At 33.8% G+C, this 24,766-nt stretch overlaps 2 protein-coding genes and 1 non-coding gene across 3 annotated transcripts; 2 read left to right on the top strand and 1 right to left on the bottom strand.

Annotated features, from left to right (window-relative positions):
- Nucleotides 1–39: 39 nt before the first annotated feature.
- Nucleotides 40–113, top strand: TRNAN-GUU (transfer RNA asparagine (anticodon GUU)). Its single transcript has one exon. It is a non-coding gene; the product is annotated as a tRNA-Asn (tRNA).
- Nucleotides 114–465: 352 nt separating this feature from the next.
- LOC140972412 (PLASMODESMATA CALLOSE-BINDING PROTEIN 2-like) lies at nucleotides 466–2,532 on the bottom strand. The gene is made up of 4 exons (XM_073434849.1): nucleotides 2,264–2,532; nucleotides 1,746–1,982; nucleotides 1,628–1,664; nucleotides 466–1,050 (listed from the first exon to the last, which is right to left on the bottom strand). Exons 1-4 carry the CDS (start codon nucleotides 2,370–2,372, stop codon nucleotides 810–812), a joined length of 624 nt encoding a protein of 207 aa, XP_073290950.1. The 5' UTR covers nucleotides 2,373–2,532; the 3' UTR covers nucleotides 466–809.
- A 17,528-nt stretch (nucleotides 2,533–20,060) lies between these two features.
- LOC140974554 (beta-glucosidase 40-like) lies at nucleotides 20,061–24,302 on the top strand. The gene is made up of 13 exons (XM_073438072.1): nucleotides 20,061–20,230; nucleotides 21,019–21,085; nucleotides 21,229–21,287; nucleotides 21,425–21,500; nucleotides 21,810–21,881; nucleotides 22,382–22,469; nucleotides 22,564–22,819; nucleotides 22,917–23,032; nucleotides 23,167–23,390; nucleotides 23,484–23,515; nucleotides 23,598–23,700; nucleotides 23,788–23,896; nucleotides 24,013–24,302. The coding sequence occupies exons 1-13, from the start codon at nucleotides 20,084–20,086 to the stop codon at nucleotides 24,185–24,187; spliced, it is 1,524 nt and encodes a 507-aa protein (XP_073294173.1). The 5' UTR covers nucleotides 20,061–20,083; the 3' UTR covers nucleotides 24,188–24,302.
- The last annotated feature ends 464 nt before the right edge of the window (nucleotides 24,303–24,766 follow it).

The raw sequence follows: 24,766 nt of genomic DNA, 5'->3' as shown, positions 1-24,766 counted from the left end.
TGTGTACATATAAAACAATTCTAATCATCTGGATGTGAAGCTGGAATAGCTCAGTTGGTTAGAGCGTGTGGCTGTTAACCACAAGGTCGGAGGTTCAAGCCCTCCTTCTAGCGTAATTTATTTTTCGAGATTCCGTCCATCTTTTTAAATAAGCGTTGTTATTAAATTAAATATATATCAAAACGTTGGCACTGTTTTTGCACTTATTTCGCTACTAGTATTTTTTATACGATCTTATTAGAATTTATTTGATCAGAAAAAATTAATCACGAGAAAATCAACTATAAATATATTTTGATGAAAACCAATTTCTATGAAACTGCACGCGGTCACCATCTAAAAATATATTAGTGAATCACAACTTGATATGTTGCTTTTTATTTTCACTCTCAATAAGAATGAATTGTTCATCACCAAAAATTTTGTCGAGAACTTTTTTTGTTCTTTCTTTAGACCAGATCTAGATTTATGGTTTAAAAATCTAGTAAGCGGCCGTTAACTTCGATAAAATGTATATGATATTAGACTACAAATTAGCCCAAGTGCGCAAGAAACGTGGAGTGACGAAATATAAAACCATATTGAAAAAACTGCACTGCCTCCCTACCAGGATGTACGTGGAAAATTTGTACACAAAAAGAGCAGATACTAGTACCACATCTCCAGATTCCTCTTTACTTTTCTCCTCGTCTACCAGAAATGAAAACAAAATCTTCCCCCAACAATCCCGACACATCCAAATCTCTTGGGCAACCGACTGCCGTCCATTCAAGAAACGCGTGGCATCGGTCTACGTAACTTGTCTTTCGTTAGATTCTTGGACTGAATAAAAGAGCGAAGGAGAAAGACAACAGCATAAAGATAGTAGTAGTGAAATGGGGTGACAGTGCTGAGCTACCATCAGGGTTGCCAAATCCAGTTCCTGTGGGTGCAAGACCAATTCCAGGAGTAAAAGTTGAGCCTGGCATTGCACCTGTTGTGTTGCCACGGGTACTCGAGTTTGGTGTTCCTCCGAAAGTCGGGTTGGTCGTCGGTGTTGTGCTACCTCCGCTGTAATGAATTGAATCATTCAGGATCAAGAGCAAATTCCGGAATTCCACCGAGGGGATACGAGGACGACTTAATTGAATTGACAGAAATTTTTACTCTTTTAAAGAAACTACGCATAAGATTTAAAATTATGCACTGATCACAAATAATAATGCAGTAACTACAAACCCGGATCGAGTCAATATGCACGTACAGGGAGATCGAGAAGGGAAGTTCAATTGCTAAGAAGGTGTCGCAAAACCAAGGCTAACGGCATTTACACATCCCACATAAAAACAATTCACTCGACTAATTTGGTATATTTGGGCTTCACTGGGAATTAAAGATACTCGATCGGGTATGGAATTGGATAAGAAAATTTCTCATCTATTACTGTCCATCCTCTTCAAAGAACATCCATTCCCAGATGCAAGTAACATGATATAGATAAACAAGAATATTGGGTGCTAAAAGAACAACTCAGTAGAATTCAATTACGACTCAAGAATTGCAAGATCTAAATATGACGTGAATCCACGATTAGTTTAGAGAGAGAGAGAGAGAGAGAGAGAGAGAGAGAGAGAGAGAGACCCCAAACCTTGGACTGGATGGATACACACAGCCAGAAGCTACATCTGCAAATTACACAAATAACAAGACAACAATTAAGGTAAAGTAGCTGATATTTAACGGATTAAAGAACAAATGATTCATACTAGGGGCGGTAGGAGACACTGTGGCAGTGCCTGCAAAATCACAGCTCCCAGAAGTTTGTCCCTTTCTCTGGTAATAACTATTCACAGCATAGCTGCAGTGGTCTCTCGCGGTATTTGGGTTAAAACAAGCCCCATTTTGAAGGATTGCTGAACAATCAGCTCCAGCTCCACAAGCATAGTCGATATTCTTCTGAAATGCACTCTCACCCCCACTACTACAAACGCAATAAGCAGCATCTGCACATTATTAAAATTTTTAAAGAAAAATTAGAAAAACTGACCAGGGAACAGCACAATTCATGGCCCTCCTTTAACACTAAAATATGTGCGGAAGTAAAAACGGTAAGTGGGTTCAATCAAAGTCCCAGTCTTGGGATGACCAGCATAAAAAAAGGGGGAAAGAAACGAAGAACGAGAAAGATTTCACTTTCAGGAACCTTCTATTTCAACAATAAAAGAGAAGAAATACTGCTTTTGAAAAAAATTAAATAAACCAAAGATCAAGAACAGTACTTAACCTGAATGGTCGCCCATGGCTAACAGAAGCAGTAAACCAAGTACAAAAACTGCCATGATTGCTTCCAAAGAGAAATTTACAGAAAATATTTCTAAATCGAGATGGTTCATGAATCGTGCACCTTAATCAGAAAAATCAAAAAGAAAATGCAGGAGAGACAAAGAAAGGGTGAAAAGATAGGACAGATTATTAGTAAAGAGGAAAAGTGCAATAGTAATGGTGGAATGGAGATTTCCAGATACAATCGGGTATGCGCCGTATGCGCATGAGCGGAAGTGGTGATTTATACAAGATAGTGAGGTTTCCTATATGTTGCGTTCTTTTTATAATCAATTTTTTTTTATATTTAAATGAAAACCATATTATAGTTAAACAAATAACAATTTATTACACAAAAAATATTTACTTGTATAATTAATTTGATTAATATTTAAATAAAGATCATGAAAGTAAAAAAAAAAAAAAAACATGAAAACGAATGTTGCTTCCCAGAATTGAACTGGATCTTCAGTGTCTATACAGATATACAGTATGCTGTCCACCAAACTGCATGTCATAAATTAAAATTTTAATATTTTATCAATATATTTAATCATAAAAACAGAATATGACAAACAAATTTTCTGGATTTATTAAAAAAAAGATTAATAAACAGTAATAGATAGACATGATAACCATCGCCTGACACGTCCTACGGACAGCCCCTTGTTTGTTTCAAAAATATATAAACCTCAAACAATGTTCTTTATGTTGTGAAAAAGTAAAAATTTACGGTAAAAAAGTAAAAATCTCAAACTCTCAAAATTATCACACTACACACTTTATAATATTTTTCTCTCAACTCAATTGTGATTTTCTTCACAAATGAGAGATCTATTTATAGAAAATTTTTACAAATAATCCAAAAATAAAATACATCATTACCTACATCATCACACACTAATTTTCAATATTCAACACCTAATTTTACCTAATTTTCAACATTCAACATTCACATTTTCAACACAAATATTTAACACATTTTTAAATAATTTTTCAACACTCCCCCTTGTGATGATGATCATAATGATTGTATACATTACGTGTTTTTATACTGCCTCGTTAAAAACCTTACTAGGAAAAACCCATTGGGATAAAAACCATAGTAAGGGAAAAAGAGTGCAGTCACGTAAACTCCCCCTCATGTTGACACGAACAATTCTTCACAAATTTCGTAGATTGCGCATCCCAATATTATATATGTGCTTTCTGAATATTGTCGTAGGAAGTGCCTTTGTGAAGAGATCTGATGAGTTTTCACTTGATTGAATGTGACGAACATCAATACATTTATTCTTCTCAAGCTCCTTGGTGAATGCGAAGAACTTAGGAGGAATATGTTTAGTTCTGTCGCTTTTTATGTATCCTTCTTTCATTTGAGCAACACATGCAGCATTATCTTCATATAGTATCACAGGCTTCTCGTCGAATGATAATCCGCATGAGATTTGGATATGTTGAGTCATTGATTTTAACCACACACATTCACGGCTTGCTTCATGTAGTGCAATAATCTCGGCATGATTTGATGAAGTTGTTACAAGTGTTTGTTTCTGTGAACGCCAAGAAATTGCAGTGCCTCCACGAGTAAATACATATCCAGTTTGAGAACGTGCTTTGTGTGGATCAGATAAGTATCCAGCATCGGCATAACCAATTATACTTGGATTAGCATCTTTTGAATACAAAAGTCCCAAGTCTGTCGTTCCTCGTAGATAACGGAATATATGTTTAATTCCGTTCCAATGTCTCTTTGTTGGATATGTGCTAAATCTTGCCAATAAATTTACGGCAAAAGATATATCAGGCCTTGTACAATTTGTAAGATACATAAGGGCACCGATAGCACTTAGATATGGTACTTCTGGACCAAGAATATCTTCATCATCTTCACATGGACGGAATGGATCCTTTTCTATGTTTAATGATCTAACAACCATTGGAGTACTTAAAGGATTTGATTTGTCCATATTAAAACGTTTAAGGATCTTTTCTGTATAATTTGTCTGGTGAACAAATATTCCACATTCTTTTTGTTCAATTTGTAAACCCAGACAATACTTGGTTTTTCCAAGATCCTTCATTTCAAATTCTTCTTTCAAGTATGACACAACTTCTTGAATTTCCTTATTTGTTCCAATGATGTTTAAATCATCAACATATACAGCAATAATTACGCATCCGGATGTTGTTTTCTTAATGAAAACACAAGGGCATATTGAATTATTTACATATCCCTTTTTCATCAAGTGATCACTTAGCCTATTATACCACATTCTGCCGGATTGCTTCAACCCATATAATGATCTTAGTAATTTCACAGAATAACATTCTCTGGGTTTTGAACTTTGTGCTTCAGGCATCTTAAATCCTTCAGGGATTTTCATATATATATTACTATCAAGTGATCCATATAAGTAGGCTGTAACAACATCCATAAGACGCATTTCTAAATTTTCAGATACTGCCAAGCTAATCAAATACCGAAACGTAATTGCATCCATCACAGGAGAATACGTTTCTTCATAATCAATTCCAGGCCTTTGAGAAAAACCTTGTGCAACAAGTCGAGCTTTATATCTTACTATTTCATTTTTCTCATTTCGCTTTCGAATAAAAACCCATTTGTATCCAACAGGTTTTACACCTTCAGGTGTAAGGACTATAGGTCCAAAAACATTACGTTTATTTAGCGAATCCAATTCAACCTGGATGGCATCTTTCCATTTTATCCAATCCTGCCGATTTTTACATTCACCAAAAGATTTTGGTTCATGATCTTCATTATCATTTATGATGTCGATTGCCACATTATAAGAAAATATATCATCAATTTCTTCTATATCTTTTCGGTTCCATATTTTTCCAGTATTAATATAATTGATAGAGATTTCATGATTCTCGTCAGTTTGTGGTTCTGACAAAACATTTTCATCATCATGTGTTTCTTCAGGAACATCATTCTCTATTTTGTGATCATTATGTGTTTCTTCAGGAACATCATTCTCTATTTTGTGATCATTGTGTTTCTCTATGAATTTTCTTTTTCGAGGATTTTTATCCTTGGAACCAACTGGCCTTCCACGCTTCAGGCGTTTAATGACATCATGACTATCTTCAATTTGTTTCTTCGGAATTTCAATTCGAGCAGGGGCATTTGCAGCATGTATATATGATTTAGTTACCCCTTTTGTGTCTGCAAATGCATCTGGTATTTGATTTGCTATTCTTTGCAAGTGCACAATTTGCTGTACATCTTTTTCACATTGTTTTGTTCTTGGATCCAGATGTAACAATGATGATACATACCATGTAATTTCTTTTTCGGTATGTTTCTGTTCTCCCCCTAACATTGGGAAGATTTCCTCATTAAAATGACAATCAGCAAAACGTGCTGTGAACACGTCGCCTGTCTGTGGTTCAAGATATCGAATGATCGATGGACTATCATAACCAATATAAATTCCAATCTTTCTTTGAGGTCCCATTTTCTTTCGTTGAGGTGGTGCAATAGGCACATACACCATACATCCAAAAATTCTCAGATGAGAAATGTCTGGTTCTTTACCAAATGCAAGCTGCAATGGGGAGTATTTATGATATGCACTTGGTCTGATGCGAATTAATGAAGCAGCATGTAAAATTGCATGTCCCCATATAGAAATAGGGAGCTTTGTTTTCATAATCATTGGTCTAGCAATCATTTGCAGACGTTTAATCAATGATTCAGCCAATCCATTTTGAGTATGTACATGAGCAACAGGATGCTCAACAATGATTCCCATAGACATACAATAATCATTGAAAGTCTGGGAAGTAAATTCACCAGCATTATCAAGTCTAATTTTCTTGATTGTATAATCGGGAAATTGATTCCTCAATTTTATTATTTGAGCAAGTAATCTTGCAAATGCAACATTTCGAGTTGACAATAAACATACATGTGACCATCTGCTGGAGGCATCAATCAATACCATAAAGTATCTGAATGGTCCACATGGTGGATGGATTGGTCCACAAATATCACCCTGAATACGTTCAAGAAACATTGGTGATTCAGTTTGGATTTTGGCTGGTGATGGTCTTATAATAAGTTTTCCAAGAGAACATGCTTTACATTGAAACTTATTATTCTGAAAGATCTTCTGGTCTTTCAATGGATGACCATGTGTATTTTCTATAATTCTTCGCATCATTGTTGAACCAGGATGTCCTAATCGATCATGCCAATTGGTTAATATTGAAGAATTATCAATTACCATGTTTGATTCAATGGGACGTATATGTGTATAATGCAATCCAGTAGGGAGCATTGGTAGTTTTTCAATCACATATTTCTTTCCTGATTTATATGTGGTAAGACACATATATTTCTCATTCCCTTCATTCATTGTTTGAGTATCATACCCATGGGAATATATATCATTAAAACTCAACAAATTTCTTTTCGATTGTGGTGAATATAAAGCATCATTGATCAAAAATTTTGTACCATTAGGTAACAAAAATTGTGCTTTACCACATCCTTTAATCAAGTCTACAGGACCTGATATTGTATTCACCGTTGTTTTTGTTGGTTTTAGTTCCAAGAAATATCTTTTATCTCGGAGGATAGTGTGCGTTGTACCACTATCGGGTATGCAAACTTCAGCTTTGCTCATAGCATTTTCCATATTTGAACTTCAAAAAATATGCAATGAAAAAAAATTAATGACAATACATATTTAAATATAACACATATCATAATTGTACAATAAAACATTATCATATAAATACATGAAAAATAAATTATTGTACATTTATATTCTACCACTATATTGTTCATTTTCAGAGAAATCATTGAGAAAATCTGCAGCATCAATATTGTTCATTTCTATCCCACCAACATATTGATCATTTCCAGAGAAATCATTCATAAAATCAGCAGCATCAAAATGAGTTGAATCACTCAAACGGTCACTTCGCTCAGTGAAGTTGGTCTCCTTTTCTTTCCCCTTTATCGATTCTTTATAAAGTTTGCAAAGATGCTCAGGGGCTCGACAAATACGAGACCAATGTCCTGGAGTGCCGCATCTGAAACAAGAACTTTCAAATCTTTTCGAGTGATTTTCATTAACACTCATGTTTTCTTGATGCCTTTTCTGTGGATGGTTTGGGACGTTATTTTGAGATGAGTTATAGAAATAACTATCTCGATTATTTTCAAAACCACGGCCGCGTCCACGACCACGACCACTTCCTCGTCCACGTCCACGTCCACGACCTCGACCTCGACCTCGACCTCGACCAAAACCTTGTCTTTGAATTTGATTTTGGTTTCCAGGTTTAAATTCATTTTTACTTACAGCATTTACTTCTGGAAATGCTGTTGATCCAGTGGGTCGGGACTGATGATTTCTCATTAATAGCTCGTTGTTCTTTTCCGCCACAAGAAGACAGGCGATGAGTTCAGAATATCTCGCAAATCCACGCACTCTATATTGTTGCTGTAGTGTTATATTTGATGCGTGAAACGTGGAAAATGTTTTTTCAAGCATTTCCGATTCTGTAACCTCATGTCCACAAAATTTTAACTGCGAGATTATTCTATACATCGCTGAATTGTAATCACTGACTTTTTTAAAGTCTTGGAATCTTAACATATTCCATTCATCACGGGCGGTCGGAAGTATAACTTCCCTTATATGTTCAAATCTCTCTTTTAATCCTTTCCACAGAGCCATGGGATCTTTTTCGATGAGATATTCACATTTTAAACCTTCATCAAGGTGTCGTCGTAAAAATATTATAGCTTTTGCTTTTTCTTGTGATGAAGATATACCATTTTCTTTAATGGTCTCGCTTAGACCCAATGACTCAAGATGCATTTCTACATCAAGAGTCCATGGCATATAGTTTTTCCCAGTAATATCAAGAGCGATGAATTCGAGCTTTGCCAAGTTTGCCATGGTGGTACTAAAAATTACGATGCATTTTATTAGTTAATGAATATTGCAATACAAAGTAATGGATAAACAACAAGTACAAGTATTCGTAAAAATAAAGAAAACACACGAGGAGGATATTCTCCGATAAATACAAGACTGGTGAGTATGATAACCAAAATAATTAAAAATAACCTCGTGAAAGCCATCTTCTTTTTTTCTTCGAAAATTTGATGAAGAATAATTTTTAGAGAAGAAGAGAAAGTTGGAGTGATTGAATGTATTTGTGAGATTGTATTTATAGAGCAAAAACTAGCCGTTTTGTTACCGTTTATTACCGTTGGTGTATAAGAAAATAAATGTATGTATTTGTATAATTTTATGGTAATAATATGGTGTATATAATATTAGTCATATTTAAATAATTATGTATATCATATCACATTATTATAATTAGGTGTCATAAGTTATTTTGTTTAAAAAACCTTATAGGCTTTTATACTTGTCGTATCCCTTACCGGGAGTGTGGGATGTCGTCTTAACATCCTCCCAGGATTTATAACAAGTTTTTGAAAAAATTATTTTTATTATTTCTAACAATAACATTATATTATATATTACATATATAAACAATAAATAAATAACAGTAAAATAAATATTATTACTTTTGTTACCTTTTTCTTCTGTTCGGAGCTTGGAAAAATATGGAGGACTTTTAGAGCTTCGTGCTGATAACGTGTTGTGAAAAAGTAAAAATTTACGGTAAAAAAGTAAAAATCTCAAACTCTCAAAATTATCACACTACACACTTTATAATATTTTTCTCTCAACTCAATTGTGATTTTCTTCACAAATGAGAGATCTATTTATAGAAAATTTTTACAAATAATCCAAAAATAAAATACATCATTACCTACATCATCACACACTAATTTTCAATATTCAACACCTAATTTTACCTAATTTTCAACATTCAACATTCACATTTTCAACACAAATATTTAACATATTTTTAAATAATTTTTCAACACTTTACTTTATGTTACAAAACAAATTTCATTTGTGCTTAATTTCACTATAAATTATTAATTTTAAAATATGGGATATCAACGGTTCACCGAGTTCAACCATATCCTCTCTCTCGAGTTGTATATATAGGATGAATTATTTTATTTAGAAACTTCGTAAGCATAATTATTTTATAAAAATTATAAACTTGATTGTTTTTTAAGTTTCTTTTGATATTGTTATATGCATAGTAATAGGAAAATAATTTTATCCGTCTAAAAAAATCATTTTAATGGAACACAGTAAATCACTTTAACTGCCTCTTTCTTCGAAAAAATAATTGAAGTCGGACTAAGTTTGCGAAGGAAGAGCCCACACAAACTTTTGCTTTTGCTTTTGCTTTTGCTTTTGCTTTTGCACTGTTATAAATTTCTTGGTGAGGTGTCACTACAAACTAGCTCAATATGATTGTCTCTTCTGCACTGATTTGGAAGGACTCGACAAGTAGAATAACAGCAGGTATGTTGTTAATTTATTTATACAGATCGAAAAATATATATCATCTACTTTTGCACATGAAATGACACGAGCTTGCCTTTCAAATAGTCTTTTTTTAAATATAATAAAATACTAACAATCGAGCTATGAGTAACATATTTTTATATTTCAAATGTTTGGTTTAAATTATATAATAAGATTAATTCAAATAAATGGAACATCAGAAAAACCATATTCCCATTTACGTGTACTAGGTTGTTTGTGCTATGCTTCTATGCTGTCTGGAGGTGACAAATTTGCTCCTCAAGCTAATGCATGTGTTTTTCTTGGTTACTTATCTACACAAAAGGATTATCGAGTTCAAGATCTTGCAACTCATAATTTTTTTATTTCACGAGATGTTAGAATATTTCAAGAGAATATAAATTTTTTTTTCTCACACTTCAGCTCCTGCATTTGTTTTTCTTTCATTGCCTTCTTTTTCTCTTCATGAGGATATGTCTCCTCACCTTTCCTTCATCCCTGAGAATCATATTTCTCATGTTGTTCCCTCGTCGCCACCTATTCGAAGTTCATCTCGTGTTTCTCATCACCCAAGATTTTGTTTGTTCTACCGCACGAAACAATCATCTTTCCCACCATTTCATCTAGAATTATGTTAGTTACTCCAATATTTCATCTTCCTCTAAAGCCTTCTTGTCCCATATCTCTTCAGTCAAGGAAGCCCATACATACCAAGAGGCGATGCTTGATTCCCGTTGGCAAAAAGCTATGGCCTAGGAATTAGCGGCGTTGGATGCTAACCACGCAATGGACATTGTTCAGTTGCCTCCTGGTAAGATTGCTATGGGCAACAAATGGATTTTGTAAAATCAAGTACCCTATTGATATAGACCATTTTAAAGCACGTCTTGTCGCCAAGGGCTATACACAACTTCATGAGATTGATTACCATGATACATTCTCTCACGTTGCTAAGATTACAACTGTCCGTTGTTTGCTTAGTGTTGTTGCCATTTGTAATTGATCTCTTTACCAAATGGACGTTGCAAATGATTTTCTCCAAAAGGATCTCGATGAGGAAATTTGTATGGTCTTGCTTCAGGGTTTTCAGAGTCTGCACGGGGAGAGTTGTAGCCTTCGAAGTGAGGGGGAGAAAGTTTGTCGTTTAACTAAATCTTTGTATGGTTTCATGCAAGTTTCGAGACAATGGAACATGAAATTTGCTCAACATATGAGGCTAGCTGGTTTTAAACAATCACAACACGATCATTCCTTGTTCATAAAACAGGAACATGATTTTATCACAATTTTATTGATTTATTTTGATGATATAGTTATAACCTGAAATCATTAGCCTTCCATCTCAAGCCTAAAAGAGTACTTGCATTGGAAAATAAAAATAAAAGATTTGGGAACATGGAAGTACTTCTTTGGAATTGAATTTGCTCGGTCGAATAATGGGATTTGTTTGAATAAAAAAGTATACTTTGGAACTTATTTCAGAAGTAGGACTTGCTAGTGCTTATAAGATCTCTGACACACCCATGGAGCAGAATCTGCAGTTGGTTTACAAAAGAATATGATGATAGCTTTGGGCAAAAGAGTTCACTTGATCCTTTGCTCGATTACCCTGGTTCATACCGTAGGTTGATTGAGAGACTGATATACCTTACAGTCACACGCACGCCCAAACATATGTTTTGCAATCCAATTTGCTAACTCAATTCATGCATAGTCCAAAAACATCTCACATGGATGTAGTAGAATCTTGCTTTCTTCGCAGTGTTCACTTTCATTAACAACATTTTGTGACTCTGGTTAGGGCACATGTCCTATGAGTAGAAGTCCGGTGGCTGGTTATTATGTTAAGTTGGGTGAATCTCTCATATCTTGGAAAACAAAAAACAATCCACGCAGTTTCAAGGTCTTTGGCGGAAGATGAGTACAAGGCGATGGAAAACACGACTTGTGACAACACGGAGGCACTACATATTGCAGCTAACCCATGGTATCACAAAAGAACGAAGCATATAGAAATCGACTGTCATCTAGTTCGAGAAAAGATTTGTGACAAGCTAATCTAGACATCGCACGTACCTACTGATCCACAACTAACAGACTTCTTCACAAAGGCTTTGAGTAAGGGCCATCACCGATATTTATTATGCAAGCTTGGAATGCTTGATTTATTCCAAGCTTGATGGGGAGTATTAAAATTTTTGTTGTAAATAAATAAAAACATGTTTTACATTAAGTTCTTTAGCTTAAAAGTGGTTAGTATAAATATAACAATTGTACAGTAAGCTTTTCATTATTCAGAAAATGAATGTATTATAAAAACATGTTTTACATTAAGTTCTTTAGCTTAAAAGTGGTTAGTATAAATATAACAATTAGGGAGTTTGTACAGTAAGCTTTTCATTATTCAGAAAATGAATGTATTCTTTCATTCGCAAATGCTATGCCCCAAGCGCAAGTTTCCTATTTCTTAATAGTAATAGATAAATGATTCTGAATTTTTAATGTTTATTCAATATTAATTTCTTTAATTGGCTATCCTAAAATTAATGTCTCATATTATGATATCACCGCCATATAAACTTTTTATCTCATGCCTCTTGAATTATCCGACTACTCAAATTTTCATGCATGCTAAAAGTTATAGTGATATTAATGATAAAATTTATTTATTATACATGCATCAAATTAATAATTGTAACATTATTATGCAGAGAAGATTTATCCAATTTTTTATTATTAAGCTTGTTTAATTTTCCTAACTTGGTATCCCAGCCAGGAGGAAGCCATCTCCGATCATGAAATAAGCTCACGTTGTGTTTTCTCCTAATCCTAATTTTATGCTTGTTTATCCGGCGAATCAAATTAATTTTGTTAAACTTAACGACGAAAATTATCTTTTCTGGCAACTCCAGGTGTTGGCTGGCATTCGAGGCTTGGGGCTCGAGTTCTTTCTCATCATGTCACCAGTGATCTTGCCAACCCCTCTCTCGGTTCTGAGTACTCCGGCGGAAGGCAAATTCAAATGGGGAATGGCTCTGCAGGTTTGCCTATCATTATTATTTTTCCAAAGTTTGGCAGTAATCATGGGGTCTCCTGACCATTCACCTCTTAACAATCATGTTGTTGATACGAGTCTTTCTTTATTAGTTCATGCTCATATGTTTCTGTCACTAAGTTATACATGTAAGAAAAACGTGACACATGTTAAAGAAGAATCGTGTACAAATTGATATTGGCGACGGCCAATAAAATTTAGATGCGTACACGATTCTCCTTCTGAATCTCGGCTCCCGATACATTCATCGATGGTATGAAAAAACGCCTATAAATAGAGACGATTGAGGTCCCTAAGCACACACACTTCATAAGAAATATATATCATCTACAGAGAGCGTGAAGTGCTTAGAAGGCTTCAACCGAGAAGAAAAGCAGAGAATTTCAAAGTTTGAGGTAATTCTCGATTAAGCTTCCGCATATTATATAAATACGTAGAAACATGATTTTGAGAATAATATCTAACATTTGGTATCAGAACAACAATACCTCCGTCTTGAAAATTTTGCTTCTGGGAATTTACGTAAGAAAAAAAAGAAATTTAAAGGTCGGATAAAATAACTTACCTGAAAATTTCTCGGACGAAATCTTGAAAATTATCATAAGGAAGATTTCTGCAATTTCGTTCCCGCAACTTAGAATATGAAATTCCCGAGAGGTTGAAGATGAGTGCAACATGGCTTTAAAAATGAATCAAAAATTTTAGAACCAGTTTTTATAGCAAGAAAACATTCAGAAGATGAAGAAGAAGGCTTCAAAATGTTATGATTGTCGACAAATGAATTAAAAAACTATATGAAAGACGTGCATTCAGTAAAGTGCATGTATTATGTGGATTACAACCTACAATTAAATGCAAGACTGTCTTCAGTAACGTGCATGTATTATGTGGATTGTGACCCACAATTAAATGCATGACTGAAGACTTGTCTTCAATTATTTGCTCAATTATTTTTTTTATTTTTTTTTAAAAAAATAATAATAATAATTTGAAATTAACTTCTCACGTTTCAAGTGGGAAATTTTCAATACAAATTTTGCATGTCATATCAAATATTATAAATATTTATTTATGAACACACAAATTTAATATTATGTTTGCATTTATTTTTGATGTTTTTAAATGCAAATTGTATTGAAAAATATTTTGGTAAATTAATATTTACATTATGTTCATATTAAATTATATTGAGTTGTTTATAATTTGAAATGAACATATCAAGTAAGATATGAATATAATATTATAAAATATTTTAGATGTTCACAAATGAACAAATAATCCTCACTTTATCACTACTCTGATAAAAGAGAAAAACTGATGAGGAGTCCACATTTTCACGTAAATGTGATCCTCACTTTATCACTACTCTGATTGAAGAGAAAAACTGATGGGGAATGTATTTGTTCATATTAAGTAAAAATGTGAATATAAAGTTATTTAATGAAAAATTTTGGCTTATAAAGATTCACATAAATGTGGATTATTAAGTTGAATAATAATTATAAAGTGACGTAAGAAAACATGATCTGAGGGAGTTCCNTTATATTTATATAACTAATTAGGTTAAAATATCAAATTATATTTTTCTTAATTTACCCACAGGAGTTAAGGAAAATAAATTTTGATAGTTTTATCATAAAGTTACACAAAAATCTTATTGAATTAAAATTTTAGCCCACAGGCAAATTTTATGTCACTAGATTTTTTGAATTACATTGGTAAAACATGATATTGTCTCAAAATTTTAAGCATATTATATTTTGTGCAGTTATGCAACCTGCGAGTTTTTCTGATATGAAATGTGACATTCCCGAACTAAAGGGCGACAACTATAAAATATGGAAAGAAAGAATTCTTCTTCAATTAGGGTGGATGGATATTGATTATGCTATACGGAAAGACGAACCATTTGCTATTACTGAAAACAGCATTCCGGATGATGTTGATCTTTATGAAAAATGGGAGCGATCTAATCGACTCTGCGTAATGTTCATAAAGACCAAAATCTCTGCTGGTATGCGTGGTTCTGTTGACCAGCATAATAATGTCAAAGAATTACTGAAGGCTATTGATGAACAATTTCAGTCTTCAGATAAGGCACTTGCGAGCACCCTAATTATGGAATTCTCTTCATTAAGGCTCACCAGTGTGAGAGGTGTGCGAGAGCACATAATGAAAATGCGGGACATAGCGGCTCGGCTCAAGACACTTGAAGTGGAAATGTCTGAAACTTTTCTTGTGCACTACATTTTATGCACTCTTCCACAACAATATGGACCCTTCAAAATTTCCTACAATACACATAAGGATAAATGGTCAATCAATGAATTAATGACCATGTGTGTTCAAGAGGAAGGAAGGCTGTTGATGGAAACAAGTGATAATGTCTTTATGATTACACAAGGAAAGTATAAGAAACAAGCCAAAGTCAAGGGAAAAGGAAAAGGAAAAGGAATAATTCCACCTCAACCTGACATTAAGAAAGAATTCAAGTGTTTCTTCTGTAAAAAGACGAGACACATGAAAAAGGATTGCAATAAATTTAAGGACTGGCTTGAAAAGAAAGGTATTCCTACTTCATTTGTCTTTTATGAATCTAATATGGTTAATATGATTTATAACACATGGTGGATTGATTCTGGTTCTACAATCCATGTTACAAATACCTTGCAGGGTATGCAAAACCTAAGGAAGCCAATAGAAAATGAGCGGAGCATCTATTCAGGAAACAAGATGTCTTCGCATGTGGAGGCTATTGGGACTTGCTGCCTAGTGTTGAATAGTGGTTATATTTTAAAATTGGAAAAGACATTTTATGTTCCTAGTTTTTCTAGGAATTTAATTTCGGTTTCAAAACTTGTACCCCTTGGTTATTCATTTCAGTTTTTGGATAAATCAATAAATTTGTTTTATAAATCAAATCTTATTGGAAATGGTACAATGGTTGATGGTCTTTTCTCTATTTATTTACAAAATAATAACACCACTATGCATGTTCAAGGAGGTATTAAAAGATGTGTTATAAATGAAGATTCCTCTATATTATGGCATCGGAGATTGGGACACATCTCCATAGAGAGGATTAAAAGATTAGTAAATGATGGAGTACTCAGTACTTTAGATTTTACTGATTTTGAGACTTGTGTGGATTGCATTAAGGGAAAGCAGACTAATAAGTCTAAAAAGGGTGCCAAGAGGAGTACAGAAATATTAGAAATCATACATTCAGATATTTGTTGTCCAGATATGGACATGCAAAGTCCGAAATACTTCATCTCTTTCATTGATGATTACTCACGATACATGTATATCTACATGCTTCATAATAAAAACGAAGCACTTGAAGCCTTTAAGGTTTTTAAGGCTGAAGTGGAGAAGCAATGTGGAAAATATATTAAGATCGTGAGAACTGATAGAGGTGGAGAATATTACGGTAGATACACTGAGAATGGACAAGCACCTGGTCCGTTTGCGAAGTTTCTTCAAGAACATGGGATTGTTGCCCAATATACTATGCCTGGTTCTCCGGACCAAAATGGCGTAGCTGAGAGGAGAAACCGAACATTATTGGACATGGTGAGGAGCATGTTTCTTAGCTCTAAACTTCATAAATCTTTGTGGACTGAAGCTCTTAAGACAGCTGTGTATATATTAAACCGAGTTCCAACCAAGGCTGTCCCAAAGACGCCATTTGAGTTATTTAAAGGTTGGAAACCGAGTTTACAACATATACGCGTTTGGGGTTGTCCTTCTGAAATAAGAGTTTACAACCCACATGAAAAGAAACTGGACCCAAGAACTATAAGTGGATATTTCATTGGGTATGCCGAAAAATCCAAAGGGTACAGATTCTATTGTCCATCTCACAACACTAGAATTGTGGAATCAAGAAATGCAAAATTTCTTGAAAATGACTTGATTAGTGGGAGTGATCATGACATAGTTTTTGATAATGATCACATTAATGCACAACCCTCTTATTCAATGGACAGATTGGTCGTTATTCACACCCCTCAAGACCAAATGGGTGTTAGACAACCAGTTAATGAAGTTCCACAAATTGCTGATGAAAATCCAGTAGATCAAGTTGTTAATGAAGAACAACAAGAAATTGTTGATCAACCAAACAACCTTATGAGATCTACTAGAATAAGAAGATCAGCAATATTTAGTGATTATGTTGTGTATTTACAAGAATCGGATTTTAACATCGGAGCCGAAAATGATCCTGAAAAGTTTTCACAAGCTATGAATTGTAATGAGTCAAAACTATGGTTTAATGCTATGAAAGAAGAGATGAATTCTATGGCAGTTAATGGAGTCTGGGATCTTGTTCAGTTGCCTGATGGTGTAAAAGCCATTGGATGTAAATGTGTCTTCAAAACAAAGAAAGACTCATTAGGTAACATTGAAAGGTATAAAGCAAGACTCGTTGCTAAAGGATTCACTCAACAAGAAGGAATCGATTATAAGGAGACTTTTTCTCATGTATCTAAAAAAGATTCTCTTCGTATCATTCTAGCATTAGTTGCACATTTTGACTTAGATTTGCAACAAATGGATGTGAAAACAGCTTTTCTCAATGGAGAACTAGAGGAAGAGGTTTATATGAAACAACCTGAAGGATTCTTCTCTAGTAATGGTGAGCAATTGGTTTGTAAGCTTAAGAAATCTATATATGGATTGAAACAAGCTTCCCGTCAATGGTATTTAAAATTTCATGATGTTATCTCTTCATTCGGATTCGTTGAGAACCTCATGGATCAATGTATATACCAGAAGGTCAGTGGGAGCAAGATTTGTTTCCTTATTCTATATGTGGATGATATATTACTTGCAACCAATGATAAGGGTTTGTTATATGAGGTGAAACAATTTCTCTCTAAAAATTTTGATATGAAGGATATGGGTGATGCATCTTATGTCATTGGCATTAAGATACATAGAGATAGAATTCGAGGTATTATAGGTCTGTCTCAAGAAACCTATATCAACAAAGTTTTAGAGAGATATCGGATGAAAGATTGTTCACCAAGTATAGCTCCTGTTGTGAAAGGCGATAAATTCAATTTGAGCCAATGCCCAAAGAATGATCTAGAGCGGGAACAAATGAAAAACATTCCTTATGCTTCTGCTGTCGGAAGCTTGATGTATGCTCAGGTTTGCACTAGACCTGACATTGCATTTGTTGTTGGGATGTTGGGAAGATATCAGAGTAATCCAGGTTTAGACCATTGGAAAGCTGCAAAGAAAGTAATGAGGTACCTTCAAGGGACCAAAGATTATATGCTTATGTTCAGACGAACTGAGAATTTGGAAGTAATTGGCTACTCTGATTCAGACTACGCTGGCTGCATTGATTCAAGAAAATCCACTTCAGGATATATTTTTATGCTAGCTGGTGGAGCTGTATCTTGGAGAAGTGCAAAGCAGACATTAACTGCTACTTCCACTATGGAAGCTGAGTTCGTATCTTGTTTTGAGGCAACCTCACATGGTGTATGGTTGAAGAGTTTCATTTCAGGGCTTAGAATTATGGATTCTATATCTAGGCCATTAAGAATATATTGTGACAATTCAGCTGCTGTTTTTATGGCTAAAAATAACAAAAGTGGTAGTCGAAGCAAGCACATCGACATTAAATATTTAGCCATACGAGAACGTGTTAAAGATAAGAAGTTACTTATCGAGCACATTAGCACTGAATTGATGATTGCGGATCCTTTAACTAAGGGCATGCCACCATTGAAATTTAAGGATCATACAGAAAGAATGGGACTTGGTTCCTTTATGTAATTTTGTTGTAAGAACAAATTTAATGAAACTATGATGTGATATTTTCTCATATTTGTTGTGTACACATTCATTGATTTGATAAATATCAATAAAGTTGGACCTCGAATAAACATAAGGTTTATTCATTAAGTTATACAGTTTGAGATACATAATGCATTGTGATACATGGAAGATAATACTCGTTTGTAGAGGAACTATTGCCATGATTCATGTATTTTGTTTTCTCCTATGGTAAAAGAGATATATGTGTCAAGTGGGAGAATGTAAGAAAAACGTGACACATGTTAAAGAAGAATCGTGTACAAATTGATATTGGCGACGACCAAGAAAATTTAGATGCGTACACGATTCTCCTTCTGAATCTCGGCTCCCGATACATTCATCGATGGTATGAAAAAACGCCTATAAATAGAGACGATTGAGGTCCCTAAGCACACACACTTCATAAGAAATATATACCATCTACAAAGAGCGTGAAGTGCTTAGAAGGCTTCAACCGAGAAGAAAAGCAGAGAATTTCAAAGTTTTCAATGGCTGGAGATAATTCTCGATTAAGCTTCCACATATTATATAAATACGTAGAAACATGATTTTGAGAATAATATCTAACAATACAATGTTGCTCATGATTATAAATTTCTTGGCTGCCTCTGTTTCCCACTCACAAGTTTGGTTTTCGTTCAAAACCTTGTAAGTTTCTTGGTATATATAGCAGTTAACACAGATGTTATAAATGCTTTTGGCGATGATGGTCGGGTTTATATTCCACGCCATGCAGACAGTACTCCTCCTTTACTTGAACATCAATTTGTCTCTTCTTTTACTCCGAATCTTTATCTTCCTTCTGTTGCTTTTATAAATGTTACTTTGGTCAATTATCATATTTTGTTTCAGGAGGGATCGATCTCCTATTCTTTTAATCTTTTCAAAAAAAAATTGCAAGTTATTCAGATAGTTATCTAACTAATTTAATTATTTAGAAAATTTGTTAGATAATTTATTAATTAAAGGCGATTTTTCAATTTTGAAGTGATCATACCAATATAGTTTTTTTTAAGGTACTCCCTTTTTATAATGAGTAAATTCTCGTGATACGGTCTTACAGATATATATTAATGAGATTGGTCGACCTGATCCATGTATATAATAAGAAGTAATATTTTTAATGGGTCAGATCGTATTGGAGATCTGTCTGATATAATTGATCAACGAGACGGTCTCATAAGATTTTTTGTGTATAAAGATTGCATTGAAAAATTAATTGAATACTGGCGCACACCAAACTATAATTAAGCCAAACTTTTGGACCCAAATGGCTAATAGACACAACAAGGCTTGCAAGCAAAAAGAATGAGGCGGCAAGTGGGATGACAACAATTTAAACAAAACANATTTCCGTAGCGTGGAAAACTAAAGCTTTGATCCATATATATACATCTTTTTATTTGGTATTAATTCAGAAAAATTAACTTTGAACATGATGAAGATGGCGACAGAAGGGATATTAATTTCGATATTTGCGTTTAATGTGGCTCTTGGGATTCAAACATGCTGTGGAAAGAACATCAGTAGAGGAAGCTTTCCAAAGGGTTTTGTTTTTGGGACAGCTTCTTCCGCTTATCAGGTAATCATTTCGTTGCAGGATCTCCAAAATAAAAAAACTCGGAATGACAATTTTTATGGCTGAAGGGATTAAACATTACACTATCAGTAATGCAAGATTAGGGCTTTTCTCCATTTTTACAGTAAAGTTTGTACTACTATCAATAGGGGTGTTAATTTGGTGGTCCTGTTGAAGCATGATATTATCAAGAAAAAACATTGACCCGAACCAACCTAAAAATAAGGAACCGAATCCAAAGTAACCTAAATAAATCGTGTAACCCGATCTGATTTTTTTTCCAACATTAACACATTATGTAATTTTTTAACATAATAATTAAATAAATATTCAAAACACATAATAATAATAATATTTTATTTTTTAATTCATACACATAACAACAAAAACTCTTCAAAACGCCTTCAAACATCACAGAATAATTTTCAACTTTTAGGATGGTTCCGGTCAAACCGAACCCACCTGAAAAATCGTGGGTTTGAATTGGAGTCTACCCAGTTTCAATCCGAACCCGAAACTCACAAATCCCAAACCCGATATTTTTTGTATCGGCTGGTGTTGAGTTACGTGCAATAATTAACATGAGAATATTATGTTTTATTATATGTGCAAATCACAAATAAATATGTTTTAATTATTTTATTGGATTTTAGGATTGTCGGCTTTTACTGCATGTTATTCCCAGTTCTCTTAGCAGGTTTTCCAACAAGACAGCCCTCTGTCGCTTTTTGTATTATATTATCATTGAACAACAATTAGTTTCCGTTATCAATATTTGGCTTGAATTTCAGTATGAAGGAGCTGTCAAAGAAGATGGAAGGGGTCAAACAATCTGGGACACATTCGCTCACACTTTTGGTAACAACAACATACAGAAGAATTTATTTAATATATTCCGAAAATTAAGCTATTATTAAAATTATTTTGAAAAAAAATTAATGTAAACCATGATAAATAACTGTTTGAAAATTAATTAAATTATTATAAATTTTCGGTGGCAGGAAAAGTTCTTGATTCCAGCAATGCTGATGTAGCTAATGATCAGTATCACCTCTACCGTGTAAGGGAATTTTCCCCCCTTTTAAAATTTAATAAACCAAAAAATTTAACATAATATTTGAAATTAATTAATTGAGGAAATATTTAATTTTCTAACGAGGATTGAAAGAATTACATTTTATGATTTGGTAAATTTAGGAAGATATACAGTTTATGAAAGATATGGGAATGGATGCTTACAGGTTTTCCATTGCTTGGTCCAGGATTTACCCTAGTAAGATTAAATTCCATGCATGCATATAAATACATCGTCAATTGTAGGAATGGAGGTAAAGAATTTAGTCTTCCTTCTGTGTTTTAGAATGAAAAATTTAATTTATATGATTTGTATCGAAATATACGACACGTCGAAATGTTTTCATTAATACAATTCCAATTATCTCGATAATTGGCTNTATCGATTATTTTAATGCTTGGATTCTTAGTTCGTAAATTGGAAGACATGATTAATAGTGAAATATATTTTTACCATACTTTTGAAGCTTAATTATTACTAAATTCTTATTCCCTGTGTTCTTATAAGATGGAACTGGGAGACTAAATGAAGCCGGAGTCCATCATTACAATAATCTCATCAACGCATTACTTGCGAATGGTAATATATTCCTAATCATGCTACTATATTACTAGATAAATAGATAATAATATAGTTAGGTAATTAGCAGGACAATCTTGAAACAATATATTAATATAATCTTACTTAAAAAAATATGTTTTTAAAAATGTGATTGAGAATTCGAGCTTTTGATCATTATTAACTTTTAATTTTCTACTATTTTTGTTTAATTGCTGACTTGGCAGCTTGACAAGTCAGTATTTTTCAAAGTCACGTAATCATTTTCTGGTATCACGTAATCATTAATTTCTGGTATCACGTCAACATGACAAGTCAGTATTTTCTAAAGTCACGCCATCATTTTCCGGTGTGACATCAGCAATTGGACCAAAATAGCTGAAAATTAAAAACTAAAATACCAAAACCAAACTTTTGATTTAAACCCAAAATTGAACAAGCTAACAGAAAAAAACAATTTTCCCGTTAAAATATACAAAATAATATCTTTCAACTAAATATCTGTACCCGTGTGTCTGCAGGAATCAAACCGTATGTGACACTTTACCATTGGGATCTTCCTCAAACTCTAGAGGACAGATACACAGGATGGCTGAGCCCACAAAGCATGTAAATGATTATTTTTCTTCTTCTCCCAACAATGAAATTCGAATAAATTCGCGGGGAAAATGGAAGTTCATGATCTTGTCACCCTTTTCACCAGAAAAGACTTTGCAATCTATGCCGAAACATGCTTTAAAGAATTCGGCGACAGGGTAAAGTACTGGATCACCTTCAATGAGCCTCATACATTTGCTGTACAAGGCTACGACGTGGGGCTTCAGGCTCCCAGCCGTTGCTCCATCCTTTTACGATCATTTTGCAGGGCTGGAAACTCAGCAACCGAGCCTTATATAGTCGGTCACAACGTGCTTCTTTCACACGCTACTGTGGTACAAATTTATAAGAACAAATACCAGGTAAATTAAAATACATATCGTACGTATAAGGTTCTGATCTCAAAAAGATAACAATCTTAATATAATGTGGTATGGTGTGTGACGTTATTTGTCTCAGCCAAAACAACGTGGATCAATCGGGATAACTTTGGATTCTTTTTGGTATGAATCAGCAACAAACTCATCAGAGGACGTTGAAGCAACACAAAGAGCACTAGACTTTCACTTGGGATGGTAAAAGACTAAGAATTTTTTCTTGTTTAGTACAGCTGGATATACAGATTGAGAAAATGTTCTGCAGACTATTGCTTGGAACTACGTACAGTTACTGATCGTGAGATGCATGTCTTCCAATTGGTCGATTTTAGGTTTATCGAACCAATAATCAAAGGAGATTATCCACAATCAATGAGAACGAGAGTAGGAAGCCGCCTGCCAAAGTTTTCTGAAGCCGAATCCAATCTGTTAAAAGGTTCATTTGATTTCATCGGCATCAATCACTATACCACTTGGTATGCCAACATAAACAACACAAATTTAATCGGGGTTCTGCTGAACGATTCCCTTGCGGACTCTGGTGCTGTCACATTACGTACGTACGTTATAGTAAGTGTTCTCGAATACGGCCTTAATGGGGTTGTTTTGTTTATTAACTTTCTTGTGTCCTTAAATTTCTTTCTTGCAGCATTTAAAGATGGAAGGCCTATAGCTGACAGGGTATGTATGTGCAAAACCAAATTTATACACGCTACTTTTACTGTGTGAAGATCTTTAAACGTTTAAGTTTGACGTACGGCAGGCACATTCTATATGGTTGTACATTGTGCCACACGGGATCAGAAGTTTGATGAATTACATCAGACAAAAATATAGGAACCCTCTTGTTATCATTACCGAGAATGGTAATAATAGTTGAGAAACAAATCGTTTTCTTCACATACTTCACAAAACAAGATTCATAGATGAAATATTTTTATGTTTTTTAGCAGGGATGGATGACGGAAACAGCCCATTCGTGTCCATTAAATACGCGCTCAAAGATGAGAAGCGAATAAAGTATCATAACGACTATTTAACAAACTTGTTAGCAGCTATCAGGTAAGAAGATTATTTGTGTAAACCATTTTTGTTTAATCCTTTTCTGGTTGCTTCTTTCTACAGATACGTGTGTGTGAGCAGGCGCATCGATATTTGATATTATGCACTGTATACAGGGAAGATGGTTGCAACGTGAGAGGCTACTTCGTGTGGTCCTTGTTGGATAACTGGGAATGGGGAGTTGGATTTAGTTCAAGGTTTGGTTTGTACTACGTGGATTACCACGACAAGCAGCTCAAAAGATACGCAAAGGATTCTGTCAAATGGTTCAAGAATTTGTTGGCTTCCTAGAAATAAATAGTATAAACGAAAAACGAAACAAAGTAGGGCTAGCTAGCTTTACATCACTACATGCAACATATAAGGTGTACGTGGGATATTTCATTTTGTATATATAATTATAAGCTTGCTGATCATGATGTAAAAGGTATTTCAACTAACTAATCATGTAGTTTGATGGTTTTCTATTTTTACTTTCAACAGCAAAAAAGTAAATTACTAAAAAATTTTAACTTTTTGCTCTCTTTTGATTTTTCTTCTAAATTCCAAAAACAAAATGTTTTCATGTAAAAAATTCATATTTGATTGCTCGCTCATACTTGAAAGTCAATTGTTTTTTTTTAAAAAAAGTCTATTAATTGGTTTTTGCTTTTTAGTATATATACTATCTAATCAGTATATACAAGCAATATTGGGTGTACATTAGTATTATATTTTTAATATTTCTAATTTGAAATTTTTAATTTAATATTCAATAAATAATATAATTACTTAAATAAATCAAGGGAGATAATAGTGGAATAAATTTCTTTGAATTGTGGATAATATTGAATTACGAGATTAAAAAAATTGAGAAAGAAAGAAATAAGT

This window comes from Primulina huaijiensis, chromosome 3 (assembly GCF_012295235.1).
Source record: "Primulina huaijiensis isolate GDHJ02 chromosome 3, ASM1229523v2, whole genome shotgun sequence".
NCBI classification, from domain to species: Eukaryota; Viridiplantae; Streptophyta; class Magnoliopsida; order Lamiales; family Gesneriaceae; genus Primulina; species Primulina huaijiensis.
Note: the sequence above shows the minus strand (reverse complement) of the source record. Positions and strands in the feature narration are given on the sequence as shown.

What these genes read in the sequence shown, in the direction of transcription:
- LOC140972412 (XM_073434849.1), bottom strand. Translation starts at nt 2,372, where the DNA reads ATGAACCATCTCGATTTAGAAATATTTTCTGTAAATTTCTCTTTGGAA. An exon ending in AGTGTCTCCTACCGCCCCTA is followed by an intron (nt 1,665 to 1,745) that starts GTATGAATCATT and finishes TGTAATTTGCAG; the next exon opens with ATGTAGCTTCTGGCTGTGTG. An exon ending in GTGTATCCATCCAGTCCAAG is followed by an intron (nt 1,051 to 1,627) that starts GTTTGGGGTCTC and finishes AATTCATTACAG; the next exon opens with CGGAGGTAGCACAACACCGA.
- LOC140974554 (XM_073438072.1), top strand. Translation starts at nt 20,084, where the DNA reads ATGATGAAGATGGCGACAGAAGGGATATTAATTTCGATATTTGCGTTT. An exon ending in TTTATAAGAACAAATACCAG is followed by an intron (nt 22,820 to 22,916) that starts GTAAATTAAAAT and finishes TATTTGTCTCAG; the next exon opens with CCAAAACAACGTGGATCAAT. An exon ending in CTCTGGTGCTGTCACATTAC is followed by an intron (nt 23,391 to 23,483) that starts GTACGTACGTTA and finishes TCTTTCTTGCAG; the next exon opens with CATTTAAAGATGGAAGGCCT.